General features: G+C 38.1%; 1 protein-coding gene across 1 annotated transcript; it reads left to right on the forward strand.

The window, feature by feature from the left end:
• Positions 1-236: 236 nt before the first annotated feature.
• On the forward strand, positions 237-20,135 carry PM20D2 (peptidase M20 domain containing 2; the record flags this gene model as incomplete). Its single annotated transcript, XM_079716688.1, has 7 exons — positions 237-686; positions 2,792-2,940; positions 6,269-6,411; positions 7,760-7,914; positions 17,947-18,082; positions 19,139-19,246; positions 19,476-20,135. 7 exons carry the CDS (start codon positions 237-239, stop codon positions 19,628-19,630), a joined length of 1,296 nt encoding a protein of 431 aa, XP_079572814.1. The 3' UTR covers positions 19,631-20,135.
• Positions 20,136-20,600: the final 465 nt, after the last annotated feature.

Consider the following 20,600-nt stretch of genomic DNA (forward strand, 5'->3'; position numbering starts at 1 on the left):
CGATTAGCCCCAGGACTCGGGTTCCTCCCAGCGACCGGCTGCCGAAGGGGCGGAGCACGTTTCCGGCGAGGTGCTGGAGGCGGGGCTCGGGGGCTCGGGGGCGGGTCTCCCGGGAGCTGCGGAGACAACCTGCGCAGCGAACGCAGGGCGTGTGCGCAGGCTCAGTGGGCCGCCAGGAGGGAGCGACTTAGCGGGCAGTTGAGAAGAGCGCTGACCGGTCACCGGCTGTGGGCACGATGAGACCCGGAGAGGAGAGGCCGGTGGAGGGGGGCGCCTGCGCCGCCGTCTTCGAGGTGGAGCTGCTGAAGCTGCGCGCGGCGGAGTGCATCGACGAGGCGGCCGAGCGCCTGGGGGCCCTGAGCCGCGCGATCTGGAGCGAGCCCGAGCTGGCCTACGAGGAGCACCATGCCCACGGCGTGCTGACGCGCTTCTTCCAGAGCGAGCGCCCGGCGTGGGCAGTGCAGCCGCACTACCAGCTGGTCACGGCCTTCCGTGCCGAGTGGGGGCCGCCGGGGGGCTGGGCGACGCCGCGCCCGCTGCACCTGGGCTTCCTCTGCGAGTACGACGCGCTGCCAGGCATCGGGCACGCCTGCGGCCACAACCTGATCGCCGAGGTCGGGGCGGCGGCCGCGCTGGGCGTCAAGGGGGCCCTGGAGAGCCTCCCCAGGCCGCCTCTGCCGGTGAAGGTGAGGTGGGGCCCGGGCTTGGGACTCCCATCGCCAGCCCAGGCCGGGACCGACCCGAGAAGGGCGGGAGCCGGCGCTTCCCGTGCGCCTCCGTCCCTTCCCACCCCGGGGCAGGTGTAGGGGACAGCACTCGACGTCCTGGCTTTTGCTAGTAGGCAGAACCCCTGGATCAAAGTCAGTAGTTCGTGAGTTGCCGACCTAGCGACATTTTGCAGATTTTTGCTTTTTCTCTCCTGCGTAGTTGTAAACAATTGAGTGAACTCTCTCCCTTAGGAAAGAACTTAGAACCAAGCCTGGTTTTCGTGATGGCTTATTTTTGGTAACAGGGGCAATCGCAATTTGCTGACAAGGTTGTGCAATCTCTGGGAGGAGGTAGTTATTATAGGGAAACCTGCAGACCCTCTTCGTTAGCCTCCAAAAAATCTTTTGTTTGTGGCAGTCCTAGGAGCTGTTGTGATTCGAATCATTTGAATTTGGATAGGAAATGTTCAGTCGTTAGAACTACAAAACCTCTAGAAGTATACAAAAAATGGGAAGAGAGTGAACATTAACTACATGATCCTTAAGTCTTAAAGTTTATTTCGCGATTTTAAGAAATAGCTCGATCCTTTAAACGGGGAAATGTTTATGTTAGCCACAGGGCAAGTTTAACCTTGTGTTACTCTGTTTTTCCAGATGGTATATATTCTTTCTGTGGGCTAAGATTCAATCACCACTGCTCAGGTTAAGGGGAAGACTAATTTATATTTTAATATTCTTTAGCCCATTTTTTCCAGTATCAGTACCCTTTCTCTTTTATCCTTACAGTTCCATCTTTTGTGGCTTTTTCTCTTTAGCTGCCTTCTCTTTTCTGCCTCTGGGCCTTGTTTTTCATCTGGCTAGGTTTTTGTTTTGTTTGGGGGAGGAGGTGTCCTTTGCCATTGCATGAAGCACTGGAGATATTTAGCTTTAACCAGGTTTATGAAAGGTTCAGAGAAGTCAGCAAGATTTAACCTGAAAAGTCATCAAATTTAATGAGTCAAGGGTTAAGAGTAAAAGGCAACTTAATTTAAGAGTTTGGGTGCTTTATAACTTCTGACTAAAGCAAGACTTTGGGAAATACACACACTTCTGATTTTGAATGGTAATACTCAGTTTTAGTAAGGTTATCTGTCTTATCTGAAAATGGAATTTATGTTGATTCTCTTTGCAAGCCAAGAACTTTTCCAACTTGTTTCATTGTGTTCTTATATGTGACCTTGAAAGTATATTAGTTGTTTATAGATAATTTTTCTTTGCTTTTAAAAATTGTTTGAAGAAGTTAAGTTTAAATATCAAAGTAAAATGTTTATTCTGTAAAGTTCTTTTTTGTTTAATTAGGTGTTTGGTGACCAATAAATCTGCCTGGTTGAGCTGGTGGAATCGAATTAGTAAGTTTGTGTAATAGTTGGCCATTTCTAACCGTGGTATTAAGATTTATTCAATGCTTTTCATAAAGGATGAATGCGTTAAGACCTTCTAAAGAGGTAGTTTGGTAAGGAAACAGAGTTCAGGCCTGAAGGTCAGGGTATCTAATCCCAGCTCTGCTTTAAGCCTTGCTCTGTGATCTGGGGCAAGACATTTCACTCCATGCCTCAAAACCACCCTTCCTAAAATGATGATACAGATCGCTCACCTACCTCACAGGGTTGTTGTGAGGATAACTAATAAATAACTAGAAAGTTCCTTACCAGTAAAAGGCTTATGAATAATTATATACATATATACTAAAAGACAGTCAAAAATAAGCTTTAAGAAGTAAGTCCTAAATAATTTTGAGGAACTTAGTATATAGTACTTATCTCTTTTCATCTTTGACATTAGTTCTATAAAATTGTGTTATAAGATTGGGAAAAGTTTCCTATAGAGGCTTTAGTACATACTTTGAGCCAAATTGGTATAATAATGTCAGTTGCAAGTTTGTGGTGAATTTAGCACGGTAGACTTATGCCCACTGCCTTATTTGAGTCAGAGAACGAAACCTCTCTTCATAGTTTGATTTAGATTGTGAATACATATGCAAGGGAACCTGACTGATATTGCCTGCTAGGATTTTTTGTTGCTCTGACACGGGTATTTCTTTCTAGGTAATTGTTCTGGGAACCCCTGCAGAAGAAGATGGTGGTGGCAAAATTGATTTAATCGAAGCAGGGGCTTTTAAAAATCTTGATGTTGTTTTTATGGCCCATCCATCTCAAGAGAATGCTGCTTATCTACCTGATGTGGCTGAACATGAGTGAGTAATCAAGTTGAAATAAACTTCGTAGTGGAAAACAGGCTATTAGAATACTTTAGTGACTTAACTGGAGGCTAAAACTCTGTACTTCTGCATTTAAAAAGTAAATTGAAAAAAAACAGTAAATTGAAAGATAATGATGTGATATTTGATTTCCATTGAACGACATTTGGTAGGCCCCTTCTAATTGAGATTTAATATGGTGTTCATAATTGAACTGTTAAAAACTGCCTAAAAAGCGTAAGAATAGCAAACAATATGTTGACACATATGTATGTTTTATTTTGAATTGAGAGGAGTCTGGTTTCTGGACAATGTCTATCCTTTGATATGGAGTTGCATTTGCAGCTGAATAGATCTGCAAGAGACAGCTTTGTTAGACTTGGGAAGAAAACACACTTCTGTAGTTTACTTATTTTGAGTTCTTTGCAAAACGGATAAATTACGTTCCTGACGAAAAAATACAGAAACTGACTAGCTGTGGATTTGATTGGAATTTGCCAATATATCCTTTTCTGATTTGTCTGATGCTGAAACTTTTTTTTTCTTTTTTATCTTTCTCTATGTTGAAAAACTCACTTTTTTTTGGTACCTAGGAGCATGCATCATTTAAGTGGTTTAAATTTTTTACATCAGAAATTTCAACCATAATAGTTAATGGTCCAGTTAGGGGTCTGGTCCCAAGAAGCCATGGCTCAGCTGCTTGAGGAAAACCCCATGTTCTCCTCTGCAGTAGCCTGGGAGTAATCGCAGAACCACCCCAGCAGTGCTTCTAGATTGTGTGTTCAGTTATCCTGCATTTCTCTGCATCCCTTGTTTTCAGAGGGTGACTATTTTAACTGTTCTGGTATTTTTGGTCTTATCACCAGGAATTGGTATTGTGACAGTAGGAAGAATCTTTCAGCTTCCATTTCAGGGATGCTGTACAGTAGTTCACCTCTGGAAAACCTTAGAGGTTAGAAATCGCTGCCAATGCCTCTGGCTAGAAGGGACCAGTGGCTGCAGGCAGGCTTCCCAGTCCATTAACCTTCTAGGATTTAGGGTTAGGTAGGCTTCTTGGCCTTGATTCTGAAGTCAGTCCATTGGGCCTCAGGCCTTTTCTTAGTATCTGGCTTCTTAGATTTTTCATTTTTCAACTTTTAAGATGAAAAAGAGAGCAAGAACAAAAATTTAATTTAAAAAATTACTGATCTATTCATGCTAAAAATCTGTAACAATAAATAAGATAGAGCACTATGTCCCTATTAATCACCTTTTTCACATCCAGTCCCTTTTCTAGAGATATATATTCTTCCAGGACTTTGGGGGTATATTTATAGACATAAAATAGGTACATGTATAAATTAAATTTTAAAGGAGGATTTTCCCCCCTCTTGAAATAGTCTGCTAAATATATTGTTGATCTGGCTCTTGCTTTTTAAAATTAAACAATGTGTCTTGAATATCATTCCATATCAGTTTTTTTTTAATGTGCTTTTTTAAAAAAAAATAAATTTATTTATTTATTTATGGCTGCGTTGGGTCTTCGTTTCTGTGCGAGGGCTTTCTCTAGTTGTGGCGAGCGGGGGCCCCTCTTCATTGCGGGCCTCTCACTATCGCGGCCTCTCTTGTTGCGGAGCACAGGGTCCAGACGCGCAGGCTCAGCAGTTGTGGCTCACGGGCCCAGTTGCTCCGCGGCATGGGGGAATCTTCCCAGACCAGGGCCCGAACCCGGTCCCCTGTGTTAGCAGGCGGATTCTCAACCACTGCACCACCAGGGAAGCCCTTAAATGTGCTTTTAAAGCCTAAAATACTAATGCTGATGTAAAACAGGCATTAACATTTCTTTTCCTGTAGTTTATTGTGCTTTAATTGTACATAGATTTGAACCCTAGAAGAAATGGTGCTAGAGCCATTTTTATAAAGGACATCTTTTTCCATTTTATAATACTTATCACCAGTTTTGTTAAAATTCCAGTTTCTGGGTGATGGTGATAAGATATAGATTGAGGAGATAACAAGTATCCTAAAATTTAAAATATATGTTTGGATTTTGTTTTTTTAATAGAATGTTTGGAATCAGTAAAGAAATGCCATGAGCCTCCTGAATCTAGCTCATTAAAAAAAAAGTCTAGAGTGACTTTTTAATAATGTAAATGTGGGTACTATTAATCAGGCTTAAAAAGTGTTATCCAAACAAGTCACCATTATTAATTTTTTTTTTTGGAGTTATCAGACAAGGCCATGAGTCATGTGTTCAAAGAGTTAAAAAAACAAGTGGAGGCAAGTCATCTTTATAAATAACTATTTAATATACAATCCTTTCTGTAAACCTTGTTGTTTTTTACTGTATCTGAGTAGACTGGTAGGAGAACTATTGGGAAGTGGAAAAAGAATTTATAAAATTTTAAGGGGGACGTCCCTGGTGGCATAGTGGTTAAGAATCCTCCTGCCAGTGCAAGGGACACGGGTTCGAGCCCTGGTCTGGGAAGATCCCACATGCCACGGAGCAACTAAGCCCGTGTGCCACAACTACTGAGCCTGCACTCTAGAGCCCATGAGCCACAACTACTGAGCCTGAGTGCCACAGCTACTGAAGCCCACATGCCTAGAGCCCATGCTCCGCAACAAGAGAAGCCACCACAGTGAGAAGCCCGCGCACCACAACAAAGAGTAGCCCCCGCTCACCGCAACTAGAGAAGCACGCGTGCAGCAACGAAGACCCAACCCAGACAAAAATTTAATTAATTAATTAATTAATTAAAAAACTTTTAAGGTATTAGTGATACAGGTATTCTGGAACATTAATAAAATATTGGTCAGGAACAACTGACTTAACGCTAGAGTATTTTATAATACTGTGAATATAATCTGATTTTTAGAGGTTGTCTTAACCCATTTCAAATGTCACCTCCTTTCTGTCTTTCCTTGACCTTTCTTTCCCCACCTTTAAGACAGAAAGAATTATTTGAGTTTTTGCAGACCTTTGATATAGAACTATCACAGTACAGTGTAGAAGGAGACAGGAGCCATTTCTTTTGTAATTCCAGCACTTAATACAGTATTGCATTGTTCGTGTAAATTGAATTGTGTACAGATTAATTTGTAGAGGAGCTCGATTGAGCAAAGTTCTTTTTCTGTTGTTTTGGAATTCCTTCTTTGTGTTAGTCACACTGTATCACATAATAATAAACTAGAACTAAGGTATGTAAATTGCTATGTTATTGCTACAAATTAATTCAGCAGTGTGAATTAATTTTGAATAATAGTTGGGTAGTTCTAATTACTTGGATTTTCTTACTTTGGTGATATTGAAAAAAGTAATTCCGAATGATGTTTTATTTCCTAGTGTGACTGTGAAGTACTATGGAAAAGCATCTCATGCTGCTGCTTATCCCTGGGAAGGACTAAATGCATTAGATGCTGCTGTCCTCGCCTACAACAATCTGTCTGTGTTAAGACAACAAATGAAACCTACCTGGAGAGTTCATGGTACGCATGTCAAATACTTGGGGTAATAGATGGCGCTTAGTAAATTTCAGTGCAATGTAATTCCTTAATATTTGATTAAAAAAACATTTGGGAACATTTTATGTACTTTATGAATATTCCAAAAATTTTTAACATTTTCAGAAATTCCTAGGACAGGATACTAGATGTTCATTTATATGTGGGTAAGAAGATAGTTAAGATTATTTGTACATAAATAGAATGGTCATTTTGAGTATTAGAAATAATGTTTTTATGTAAGGATCTATGTTCTTTCTGTGGATATTTGAAAGTTAGAACTTGATTTTTCAGTTATCCTCACACCTCTTAATATTCTGTGGGTATTTGAAAGTTAGAACTTGATTTTTTGAGTTATCTTCACTGTCTCTTAATAACGAAATTTCATCATTTTCTCATTAAAAAAAAAAAGTGGTGGTTACTGGTTTTATGTACTCAAGAGCTGTTAATCCTAAGTAACATCTTTTTAAATTATGTGTATCACCTTAATATATATACAGTAATAAAGTATTGTCTTGAAGGTACAGATTTATTTTTTAGTTTATTTCCTTATGATTTAAGAAATTATTGTACTTTAAGATCTGTTCTTTGCCTGATTTTGCTATAGTCTGAAATTAGTTTGTAACTGCACTTTTACCAATTTTCTACCTTAGTTTCTTTAAAAAGAATAAAGAGGAATATGTAAAAAATATATTTTTTAAAACGGGTCATATAAAATAGGTTTTGCATACTTATTTTCATTATTATTTTGAATGGATACATCTTCCTTCTCAGTCTAGTTCCAAATAAATGCATTTGTTTTGACAGTGGTAGTATATTTTGTCATCTTTGACTTGCATTGGTTTCTTGTTGGCATGAAAATTATTTTTCCAGAGCCAAATGCTATTTAAAATGGGATTCCTGAGGTATGAGGGTAATTATAGAAGCTCATACCATTGTTTTTTTTCCTTAATGTCAAAAGTTTATCAAAATGTACAACTGTAATAAAACGTACTGAAATAAGTCTCTCCCAGAAGGCTTAAGATAGTTGTAAAAATTTCTAGCAGTTTCTTTATAGTCAGGAATCATAATTTCTTAACATCGTACAAATTCCTCAGACTAAAGTACATATAGACAGTTATTTTTTTTCCTATTAGCGAGAAAGTGTCACACTATGCATAGAAACTTGTTGTATAACATCAAAATCTTTGGTTGGCATATATGTGACGCTAATAAGTTTAAATTATTTTTCTTTATGTATATATTGGCTGAAAAACTTTATGGGTGTATTTAAGCTTAAAGAAATGATCTCTAAGCTCCAAGCTCAATTCCAGTAATTTGGTTCTTTTTATAGGTATAATAAAAAATGGTGGTGTAAAACCCAATATCATTCCCTGTTATTCTGAACTAATCTATTACTTCCGTGCACCCTCAATGAAAGAACTTCCAGTTTTGACCAAAAAGGCAGAAGATTGCTTCAGAGCTGCAGCTTTGGCTACTGGGTGCACAGTAAGAACTTTTAAGAGTTAATCTAAGTTAAAATCAGAAGTATGTATGTGGGCTGGGGTTGTTTATATTAAGTTACATTTAGAACCAAATTTGCCTCCCTTTTATTTGGCAATCAATACCTTGAATATGCAAAACCAGTTGACTGAATAGTTGATGTGAAAATCTTTCATTCTTATTTATTTTACTCAGTGTCTGCATAGGGAAGACTGCAGTCGTCTTATTACACAGGACTTAGAATAGCTGATATTGCTGAGCTAGACTCCCTGGCTTTTTGAAAGTTATATTTTTCCTTATTTTGGCAGTTATGCTTTTGGAATTGCTGTATATAATTCCTGTAAAGGGAACTTTATGGCAAAATCAGCCAAACCTATTTTTGATGAAGTCTCAGGTATGTGTAGTAGTGATATAAATACTTATGGCTTGCTGGAATGAAAGTTAAAATAGACACAGTAGTCAAGAGGTTTTGTTTATTTGACTCATAAAGTCAGCAACATTTATGTACCAATCATGTAGGGCATACAGTGGGATGAGAAGCTCCAGAATTGCATAAATCTTGCCCTGGGGCAAGCCTGTAGTCTGGTTGGAGAGAGATAAGATCTGGATTTGTGCCTCTCAGCCTCACTGATTCTGTAACTTTTGGAAATGTTATTTAATATCTCTGGGCCTCCATTTTCTCTTGAAAAATGGAGATAATGTTATAATCTATCTTAGGGTTCTTATGAGGATTAAATGGCATAATGTCTGTGAAGAGTTAGGGCCAACACCTCATACCTTATTGTTTTCTGCCCTCAGTAGACTGGAGATGTATGATTTATTCAGATAGTAAGAGTGATTCTAAGACAGTATATGTTAAGTGTCCAAAGAGTAAAAAATTAAGCATTCATCCCTTATTTATTTATAATTATAGATATAGATATTTAAAATATTTATAACATAAATACATGAACTATTATCACTAGCTAATATCCCAAGGTATAATATTGCCTTATAATAAGGTTCATTGTTATTAGATGTGAGTCTATACGTCTTTTTTTCCTCAGTTTTACTGAGATAAAATTGACATACGGCACTGTATAGGTTTAAGGTATACAGCATAATGATCTGACTTACATACATCATGAAATAGATAATCACAATAAGTTTAGTGAACATCCATCATGTCACATAGGTACAACATTAAAGAAATGGAAAAGAAATTTTTTTCCTTTATGATGAGAACTCTTAGGATTTACCCTAACTTTCATGGATAATGTACAGCAGTGTTAATTATCTTTATCATGTTGTACTTACATCCCTAGTACTTACTTACCTTATAACTGGCAGCTTGTACCTTTTGCCTAATTCCCCCTCCCGCCAGCACCCGACTCTGGAAGCTATAAATCTGATCTATTTTTCTATGAGTTTGCTTGTTTTTGAAGTATAATTGACCTACAACACTATGTTAGCTCCTGATATTCAGCATAATGATTTGATAGTTCTATTCATTTCAAAATGACCACCGTGATAAGTCTAGTTGTCATCTGTCACCATACAAAGATATTACAGAATTATTGACAGTATTCCCCACACTGTACATTTCATGCCTGTGACTCATTTATTTTTTACTGAATGTTTGTAATCTCCCTCATCGACTACTCTTTTCTCCCAGACCCCCTTCCCTCTGGCAACAACCTCTTTGTTCTCCTTATGACCCTGTTTCTGTTTAGTTATAGTTGTCCATTTGTTTTGTTTTTTAGATTCCACATGTAAGTGAAATCATACAGTATTTGTCTTTCTTTGTCTGACTTATTTCACTTAACATAATACCCTCTAGGTCCATCCATGTTGTCGCAAATGGCAATGTTTCATTCTTTTTATACAGCTGATTAATACAGCTGATTAATATTCCATTGTATATATGTATACCTTTAGCTATTGTTTTTATGTTCCATCTGTTGATGGACACGTAGACTGCTTCCATATCTTGGCTATTGTAGAAATGCTGCAGTGAGCATAGGGGTGCATATATCTTTTCGAATTAGCGTTTTTATTTTCTTCACATACCCAGAAGTGGAATTGCTGGAGAGTATGGTAGTTCTATTTTTAACTTTTTGAGGCATCCCCATACTGTTTTCCATAGTGGTTGTACCAATGTAGATTCCCACCAGTAGTGCACAAGGGTTCCCTTCTCTCCACATCCTCACCAACATGTATTTGTTGTCTTTTTCGATAGTAGCCATTCTGACAGATGTGAGGTGCTATTTCATTGTGGTTTTGACTTGCATTTCCCTAATGATGAGTGATGTTGAGAATCTTTTCATGTGCCTGTTCCCGTCTGTATGTCTTCTGTAGAAAAATGTCTGTTCAGGTTCTCTGCCCATTTTTTAATGAAGCTGTTTGGTTTTTTGCTATTGAGTTGTATGAGTTCTTTGTATATATTGGATATTAACCCCTTGTTGGATCTGTTGTTGGCAAACATCTTCTCCCGTTCAGTGGTGGCCTTCTTATTTTGTTGATGGTAACCTTCACTGTTCAAAAGGTTTGATGTAGTCCCATTCATTTATTTTTACTTTTTTTTCCCTTGGCTGAAGAGACATATCCAAAAAAAAAAATTGCTAAGTCTGATGTCAAAGAGCGAACTGCCTATGTTTTGTTCTAGGAGTTTTATGGTTTGGGGTCTTACATTTAAATCTTTAATCCATTTTGAGTTTATGTTTGTATATGGTGTGAGAAAGTAGTCCAGTTTAATTCTTTTGCATGTGGCTGTTCAGTTTTCCAAACACCACTTATGGAAAGACTGTCTTTTCTTCTTTGTATATTCTTGCTTCCTTTTTTGTAGATTAATTGACCAAAGGTGCATGGGTTTATTTCTGGGCTGTCTGTTCTGTTCCATTGCTCTATGTATCTGTTTTTGTGCTAGTACCATACTGTTTTGATTACTGTAGCTTTGTAGTATAGTTTGAAATCAGGGAGCATGATACCTCCTTTTGTTTTTCTTTCTTAAGATTGTTTTGGCTATTCAGAGTCTTTTGTGTTTCTTTACAAGTTTTAGAATTATTTGTTCTAGTTCTGTGAAAAATGCCATTGGTATTTTTATAGGGATTGCAGTGAATCTGTAGATTGCCTTGGGTAGTATGGTCATTTTAACAATATTAATTCTTCCAAACCTTGAACATGGTATATCTTTTCATCTGTTTGTCTCATCTTCATTTGCTTTCATTGGTGTCTTATAGTTTTCCAAGTACAGGTATTTTACTTCATTAGTTAGATTTATTCCTAGGTATCTTATTCTTTTCGATGAGATCATGAATGGGATTGTTTTCTTAATTTCTCTTTCTGATAGTTCATTGCTAGTGTATAGAAATGCAACAGATTTCTTCTCTATATTAATTTTGTATCCTGCAACTTTACGATACTCACTGATGAGTTCTAGTAGTTTTTTGGTGGCATCTTTAGGGTTTTCTATGTATAGCATCATGTCATCTGCAAACAGTTGACAGTTTTACTTCTTCCTTTCCAATTTGGATGCCTTTTATTTCTATTTTTTGTCTGATTGCTGTGGCTAGGACTTCCAATACTAAGTTGAATAGAAGTGGGCAGAGTGGGCATCCCTGTCTTGTTCCTGATCTTAGAGGAAATGCTTTCAGCTTTTTACTATTGATTATGATGTTGGCTGTGGGCTTGTCATATATAACTTTTTTTAATTATTAATTTTTATTGGAGTATAGTTGCTTTACAATGTTATGTTAGTTTCTGCTGTACAGCAAAGTGAATCAGTTATACGTATACATATATGCCCTCTTTTTTAGAGTTCCTTCCCATTTAGGTCACGACAGAGCATTGAGTAGAGTTCCTTGTGCTATACAGTAGGTTCTCATTAGTTATCTATTTTATGCATAGTAGTGTATGAAGTCAATCCCAATCTCCCAGTTCATCCCACTCCCCCTTCCCCCCTTGATATCCATACGTTTGTTCTCTACTTGTGTGTCTCTATTTCTGCTTGGCAAATAAGTTCATCTGTATCATTTTTCTAGATTCCACATAGAAGCAATATTACACAATATTTGTTTTTCTCTTTCTGACTTACTTCACTCTGGATGACAGTCTCTAGGTCCATCTATGTCTCTGCAAATGGCACAATTTCATTTCTTTTTATGGCTGAGTAATATTCCATTGTATATATGTGCCACATCTTCTTTATCCATTCCTCTGTTGATGGACATTTAGGTGGCTTCCACATCCTGGCTGCTGTAAATTGTGTTGCAGTGAACACTGGGGTGCAGGTGTCTTTTTGAGTTACAGTTTTCTCTAGGTATATGCCCAGGAGTGGGGTTACTGGGTCATATGGTAGTTCTGTTTTTAGTATTTTGAGGGACCTCCATACTGTTCTCCACAGTGGCTGTACCAGTTTACATTCCCACCAACAGTGTAGGAGGGTTCCCTTCTCTCCACACCCTCTCCAGCATTTATTGTTTGTAGATTTTTTGATGATGGCCATTCTGACTGGTGTGAGGTAGTAGTTTTGTAGTTTTGATGTGCATTTCTCTAATAATTAGTGATGTTGAGCATGTTTTCATGTATTTGTTGGCCATCTATATGTCTTCTTTGGAGAAATGTCTATTTAGGTCTTCCACCCATTTTTTGATTGTTGTTGTTTTTTTTTGATATTGAGCTGCAATGAACTGTTCGTATATTTTGGAGATTAATCTATTGTCGGTTGCTTCATTTGCAAATATTTTCTCCCAGTCTGAGTGTTGTCTTTTCATTTTGTTTATGGTTTCCTTTGCTTTGCAAAAGCTTTTAAGTTTAATTAGGTCCTGTTTGTTTATTTTTGGTTTTATTTTCGTTACTGTAGGAGTTGGGTCAAAAAAGACTTTGCTGCAATTTATGTCAAAGAGTGTTCTGCCTATGTTTTCCTCTAAGAGTGTCTGGCCTTACATTTAGGTCTTTAATCCATTTTGAGTTTATTTTTGTGTATAGTGTTACGGAGTGTTCTAATTTCATTCTTTTACATGTAGCTGTCCAGTTTTCCCAGCACCATTTATTGAAAGACTGTCTTTTCTCCATTGTATATTTTTGCTTCCTCTCTCATAGATTAGGTGACCATAATTAGGTGTGTGGGTTTATCTCTGGGCTCTCTATCCTGTTCATTGATCTATATTTCTGTTTGACTTTTGTTATTGAGGTATGTTCCCTCTACACCTCCTTTGTGGAGAGGCTTTTGTTTGTTTGTTTGTTTTAATTTATTTATTTTATTCTTGGCTGTGTTGATTCTTCGTTGCTGCGTGCAGGCTTTCTCCAGTTGCGGTGAGCGGGAGCCACTCTTCGCCATGGTGTGTAGGCTTCTCATTGCAGTGGCTTCTGTCATTGCGGAGTGCAGGCTGTAGGCATGCGGGCTTCAGTAGTTGTGGTGCACGGGCTCAGTATTTGTGGCACATGGGCTCAGTAGTTGTGGCTCACGGGCTCTAGAGCACAGGCTCAGTAGTTGTGGTGCACAGGCTTAGTTGCTCCGTGGCAGGTGGGATCTTCCCGGACCAGGGCTTGAACCCGTGTCCCCTGCATTGGCAGGTGGATTCCTAATCACGGCACCACCAGGAAAGTCCCTGAGAGTTTTTATCATAAAGGGATGTTGAATTTTGTCAAAAGCTTTTTCTGCATCTACTGAAATGATCATATGATTTTTATTCTTCAATTTATTAATGTGGTGTATCACATTGATTAATTTGTGGATATTGAACCATTCTTGTTGCATCCCTGGGATAAATTGCACTTGATCGTAGTATATAATCCTTTTAATACATTGTTGAATTCAGTTTGCTGATATTTTGCTGAGGACTTTTGCATCTATGTTATCAGTGATACTGTCCCGTAATTTCATTTTTTGTGACATGTTTGTCTTGTTTTGGTGTCAAAGTGATACTGGCTTTATAGAATGAGTTTGGAAGTGTTCCTTCCCTGCAACTTTTTGGAATAGTTTGAGGATAGGTATTGACTCTTCTCTAAATTGTTTGGTAGAATTCACTTGTGAAGTCATGTGATCCTGGACTTCTGTTTATTAGAAGTTTCTTTTTATTATTGATTCATTTCATGAATTTAGTTACTGGCAATTGGACTGTTCGTATTTTCTATTTCTTCCTGTTTCAGTCTTGGGAGATGGTACATTTCTAGGAATCTGTTTATTTCTTCTAGGTTGTCCACTTTACTGGCGTATAATTGTTCATAGTAATCTCTTGGGATCCTTTTGTTTTTCTGTGGTGTCATTTGTAACTTTTCCTTTTTCATTTCTGATTTTAGTGATTTGGGCCCTCTCTTTTTTTCTTGATGAGTCTGGCTAAAGGTTTGTCAATTTTGTTTATCTTTTCAAAGAACCAGCTCTTAGTTTCTATATTTTCTGTTGTTTTTTTTTAGGCTCTATTTCATTTATTTCTGCTCAGATCTTTATGATTTCTTTCCTTCTACTAACTTCAGGTTTTGTTTGTTGTTCTTTTCTAGTTCCTTTAGGTGTAAGGTTAGATTGTTTATTTGAGATTTTTCTTGTTTCCCGAGGTAAGCTTGTATTGCTATAAACTTCTCTCTCAGAACAGCTTTTGCTGCATCTCATGGATTTTGCATTGTTGTGTTTCTATTTTCATTTGTCTCCAGGTATTTTTATTTCCTCTTTGACTTATTTAGTGACCCATTGGTTGTTTAGGAGCATTGTTTAGCTTCCGCACATTTGTGATTTTTGCAGTTTTCTTCTTGTAGTTGATTTCTAGTCTCATATTTGTGGTCAGAAAAGATGCTTCATATGATTTCAGTCTTCTTAAATTTACTGAGACTTGTTATGTGGTCTAGCATGTTACCTGTCCTGGAGAATGTTGTATGTATCCTTGAAAAGAATGTGTATTCTGCTGCTTTTGGATGGAATGTTCTATATATATCTGTTAAGTCCATCTGGCCTTAATGCGTCATCTAAGGCCAGTGTTTCCTTATTGGTTTTCTGTTTGGATGATCTATTCCTTGATGTAAGTAGGGTATTAGTGTGTTACAGTCAGTTTCTCCCTATATGTTAGCTAATATTTGCTTTATGTATTTTGGTGTTCCATATGTTGGGTGCATGTATATTTATAAATGTTATATCTTCTTGTTGGATTGACCTCTTGATCATTATGTAATGTCCTTCTTTGTCTCTTGTTACAGTCTTGTTTTAAAGTCTGTTTTGTCTGATGTAAGTATTGCTATCCTGGCTTTCTTTTCATTTCCATTTGCATGGAAATGCCTTTTTCCATCCCTTCACTTTCAGTCTGTCTGTGTCTTTAGATCTGAAATGAGTCTCTTGTAGGCAGCATATGTATGAGTCTTGTTTTTGTATCCATTCAGCCACTCTGTGTCCTTTTTTTTTTTTTTTTTTTTCCAGCCACACCATGTGGCTTGCAGGATCTTAGTTCCCGGACCAGGGATTGAACCTGGGTCCTGGCAGTGAAAGCAATGAGTCCTAACCACTGGACCACCAGGGAATTCCCCATATTTGGATTCTTCTCTCTTTTTTTATATATGTATCTATTATAGACTTTTGGTTTGTGGTTTCCATGAGGTTTATAAATAGCAATCTATATACATTTGTGGTTATTTTAAGTTACTGATCTCTTAAGTTCGAATGCATTTTAACAACCCTGTGTTTTTATTCCTTCCCCTCACCTTTACTGTTTTTGATATCATATTTTACACCCTTGTCTTCTGTGTATCCCTTAACTCCTTATTATAGATATAGATATATATCCTTCCTATTAGCTTCATAAGTGGTTGATCTATTGATACTACCTTTACTGTGTATTTACCTTTAGCAGTGTGATTTTTCCTTTTGTAATTTTCATATTTCTAGTTGTGTGGCAAGAAGTCCTTTTAACATTTCTCGTAAAACTGATTTTGTGATGCTGAACTCTTAACTTTTGCTTGTCTGTAAAGCTTTTGATCTCTCCTTCAAATCTGAATGAAAGCGTTGTCAGGTAGAGTATTCTTGGTTGTAGGTTTTTCCCTTCCATCACTTTAAGGATTGATATATTGTGCTATTCCCTTCTGGCCTTCAGAGCTTCCGCTGAAAAGTCAACTGATAGCCTTATGGGAACTCCTTTGTACGGAACTTGTTGCTTTCTTCTTTCTGCTTTTTATATTCTCTCTTCATCTTTTAAATTTTTAAAAAATTTATTTATTTTTGGCTGTGTTGGGTCTTCGTTGCTGTGCGCGGGCTTTCTCTAGTTGTAGCGAGCAGGGGCTACTCTTTGTTGAGGTGTGCAGGCTTCTCATTGCGGTAGCTTCTCTTGTTGTGGAACACTGGCTCTAGGCATGTGGGCTTCAGTAATTGTGGTGCAAAGGCTCAGTAGTTGTGGCTCACAGGCTCTAGAGCACAGGCTCAGTAGTTTTGGCACACAGGCTTAGTTGCTCTGCGGCATGTGGGATCTTCCCAGACCAGGGTTCGAACCCATGTCCCCTGCCTTGGCAGGTGGATTCTTTTTTTTTTGCGGTATGCGGGCCTCTCACTGTTGTGGCCTCTCCCGTTGCAGAGCACAGGCTCCGGACGTGCAGGCTCAGCGGCCATGGCTCACGGGCCCAGCCACTCCACGGCATGTGGGATCTTCCCGGACTGGGGCACGAACCCGTGTCCCCTGCATTGGCAGGCGTACTCTCAACCACTGCGCCACCAGGGAAGCCCGGCAGGTGGATTCTTAACCACTGCCACCAGGGAAGCCCCTCTCTATTTATCTTTAATTTTTGCCATTTAAGGACAGCATGATCCTCTTTGGGTTGATCCTATTTGGGATTCTCCGTGTTTCCTGGACTAGACGTCTGTTTCCTTTCCCAGGTTAGGGAAGTTTTCAGTTATTATGTCTTCAAATATGTTCTCTGCTCCATTTTCTCTTTCTTCTCCTTCTGGGACCCTGATAATATGAATGTTCGTACTCTTGATGTTGTCCCAGAGGACTCTTAAACTGTCTTCATTTTTAAAAATTCATTTTTCTTTTTTCTCTTCAGCTTGAGTGATTTTCACTACTCTGTCTTCCAGTTTGCTGGTCCATTCGTCTGTATCGTCTAATCTACTACTGATTCCTTCTAGTGTATTTCTTATTTCAGTTATTGTATTCTTTAGCTCTGATTCTTTCATATGTTTTCTAACTCTTTGTTAAAAACTTCTGACTCCTCATTCTGTTCATCCATTCTTCTGAGTTTTTTGAGCATCTTTATGATTGTTACCTTAACATCTTGTCAGATAGATTGCTTATCTCCTCTTCTCCTGTATTTTAAATAGTCTTTTAATAATTTTTTATGTTTTGGCTGACTTGTAGTATCTACTTAGGTTGTCATTGTTTCTAACTTAGATGTTGCTAAAAGTAGAATATTATGTCTGCCATTTTATAATTGGTTTTTGCTCATGCTATTGGGATTATCTTTAGTTTGTGGGAGTATTGCCCATTTTTGATTTAGTCAAATCTAAATCTGTAAATCCTCTTAACTGGACACACATAAACTGCTTCTGTACCTTCATGCACTGAAATTAATAAATGAGGACCATAGTCAACCCTTCCGCATTGTGAATCTTCTGTCTTGCTCAGGATATGTTATACCTTTCAGACCAGGCAGTGGTGTCAGTGTCAGTGTCAGTTTGTATATTGAAAATCGGTAAATCTTGATTTCTTTCTTTTAGAGGCTATAGCCTACAGCAGTGTTTCTTAAGTATGTGATTTTGGGACCACATGCATCAAAATTACTTGGGGGTGCTGGCTAAAATGGAGACTCCTGGCCTCTCCCACACCCTGTTTAGGGACTGAAGTCGAGACTCACTGACTAGGTGACCCCGTGTGCTTTGGTGCATATATAATGTAAAGGAGATAGGGTCCTAGGAACTCCCGTTATAGAAAAACATACTTTTGTAAGGTAAAAGATTTGAGAGAGTTTATATCCTGAAGGGGAGGTGCCTCCTCTTAAACCTCTTTCTGTTAGAGAACTATTGCTAGTTTGAAAATTAGATAGTGAATTTGAGTTTCTTAATTCAAAATTTGTTTTATAATTTTTTATTAGGTAGAAATTAAAGGTGGAGCACATGATTATTACAATGTTCTTCCCAATAAGAGCCTGTGGAAAGCTTATATTGAAAATGGAAAAAAGCTGGGAATAGACTTCATTTCAGAAGATGCAATGTTGAATGGCCCTTCAGGTGATTAAGTTCTTTCAAACGTATCATATGCTATTTGAGGAAGGGAAGTACCATCCATGGTTAAATGGTTTTGTTTAACAGCTTTCGAGGTTGGGGGAGGTATGGCTCGTGCTTTTTAATGAGTTTTTTCACAAACTTAATGGGTAGGGGAAAGACACTAATGCACTCTTCAGTGAATGTAGAATGTCAAGTGAAGAGATTTGTTTTTAGAAATAGCCAACATACTCTTTGCTTTATATTCTAAATATTTCTAGTGTTTCAATTTGCTTAGTTCTAATTTTTAAGTAAGCTACTTAAAGGGGAAATAGAATTTTAATTCATCTCCAGTCATCAGTAAGCAGGTTACTGAGGACTTAGATATATGGGGGCATTTTCAGTTTCTGAGGAGTAACAAACGATTGTTAGAATTTAAATAATCATAAGCATATCAGGTTGTTATTTTAGGTTTTTTTTCTTTTAAGAGCATTATTACTAATACGTTTGCATTAGAAACGTAGAAAAGTCTCTCTTAAAATATAATAATGAATGTTCATGAAATAGACTCAGAGGGACTTGGAGATAAAAACACAGTGTTGATGTCATTCAGTGAGATAAGAGTTCAAGAGAAAGAGCAGGCTGCAGTATGGTGGGTTGGTATTAATTATTAGTTTGTTAAATTTGAGGTGTTCACGGGACTTCTAAAGAAAGTTGTCCAGTAGCCTGTTCCAAAAGTTGTTTGGGTGGAGACTTAGGGGCTGTCAATACATGAGAGGTGATTGAAAACATAGGTTTCAATGTTGATGGGGTTGCCCAAGTACACAGGAGGAGGAGGAGCCCAGAGATGAAACCCTAGGGATCACCAGTACTCAGGTGACAGGTGAAGGAAAGTGGCTAGAGAGGGAGACAGAGGAAGCCAGACAGTCAGGAGAGTGGAGTCATGGAAACCAAAAGAGTAGAGAATTTCTAGAAAGGAAGGAGTGGTAAATCATGTCAGGTGCTATAGAGATTAAGATAAGTGTGCTTTAGCGTCCATTGGACTAGCAATTAGAAATTCATGGTTTGTCTTACCTTTCCAAGGATCTACTGATTTTGGAAATGTTACTTTTGTGGTTCCTGGGATTCATCCCTATTTTTACATTGGATCTAATGCCTTGAATCATACAGAACAATATACTGAAGCTGCAGGTAAGTGTTATTACAAGTGAATGTTTTGGCATATACTCTTTTTGTAGTAGTAGTTGCCTTTCTAACTGTTTAGCCTATTATTACTTCTTTACCTAACAACACCTCAGGAAATACTGTATTGTGGTGGGCAGTTGGAGAGGCAATTTAGATATTGAGAGCAAACCAGAAAACTAATAAAGTAATTGTAATACATATGAGGTTATCTTTATTCATTTGATCTACCTTTTAGGATCACAAGAGGCTCAGTTCTACACTTTGCGAACGGCCAAAGCTCTGGCAATGACTGCATTGGATGTTATTTTTAAACCAGAGCTGCTAGAAAGAATCAGAGAGGACTTTAAATTGAAACTTCAAGAAGAAGAGTTTTTAAATACAGTAGAATAAAAGGAAGATTTAGGAGCCACTCACGGATCATGAAGAAGAAGTGATGATTTTCTTCTTTAATCTTTTTTAATGAGGGAGGAGGGCATGGCTTGTTTTTCAGTCTTAAGGGAGTCGTATTCCTCTTACCTGAAAAGTGAGGACATGATGTGGAGAAAACAGATTACCTCATATCTAGAGTGAAAATTTCACAAATCTGTATATGATGGAATTGTGACATTTCAGGGCTGGTATGTAATGGCATTTCATAAACAACCTGGATGACACATGGTTTATCAGTGATAACATTTTATAAATCCATATGTTGTGTGAGTGTATTTTGAAAGATCCAAGAGATTTCAAGCCTTATTTCCAGAATTGCCACATGAAAGATTTTTTTTGATATAGGGTGGTAACATTGTTCTATAAAGTTGTTTTTTTTTTTTTACAACTTTATTGGAGTATAATTGCTTCACAATGGTTCACAGTGGTGTGTTAGTTTCTGCTTTATAACAAAGTGAATCAGTTACACATATACCTCTGTTCCCATATCCCTTCCCTATAAAGTTGTTTTAAAATTCAAGTTCTAAATTTAGGGAAGATTCATTTGGAATATCTGACTATATCTGTTTTGGTTTAGAGAATTTCTTCATTGACAATAAAAGTACGCTTTGTATCAGAAATGCTGTGGGGAAACAACTAGAAACTCAGGTACAAAGAATAAGCTTTAGTTTTACCATTTGAAGGAAAATGAAAATGTTCTTTTTTATATATAATTTACTCTGAGAGGTGGCATTAAAGTGCTATTCCTCATTCCATATTTCAGTAATAGAAAAAATGGTAGGGCTTCCCTGGTGGTGCAGTGATTGAGAGTCCGCCTGCCGATGCAGGGGAAACGGGTTCGTGCCCTGGCCCGGGAGGATCCCACATGCCGCAGGGCGGCTGGGCCTGTGAGCCATGGCTACTGGGCCTGCGTGTCCGGAGCCTGTGCTCC

The sequence above is a fragment of the Hyperoodon ampullatus genome (genome assembly GCF_949752795.1).
Source record: "Hyperoodon ampullatus genome assembly, chromosome: 12".
In the NCBI taxonomy this organism is placed as follows: Eukaryota; Metazoa; Chordata; class Mammalia; order Artiodactyla; family Ziphiidae; genus Hyperoodon; species Hyperoodon ampullatus.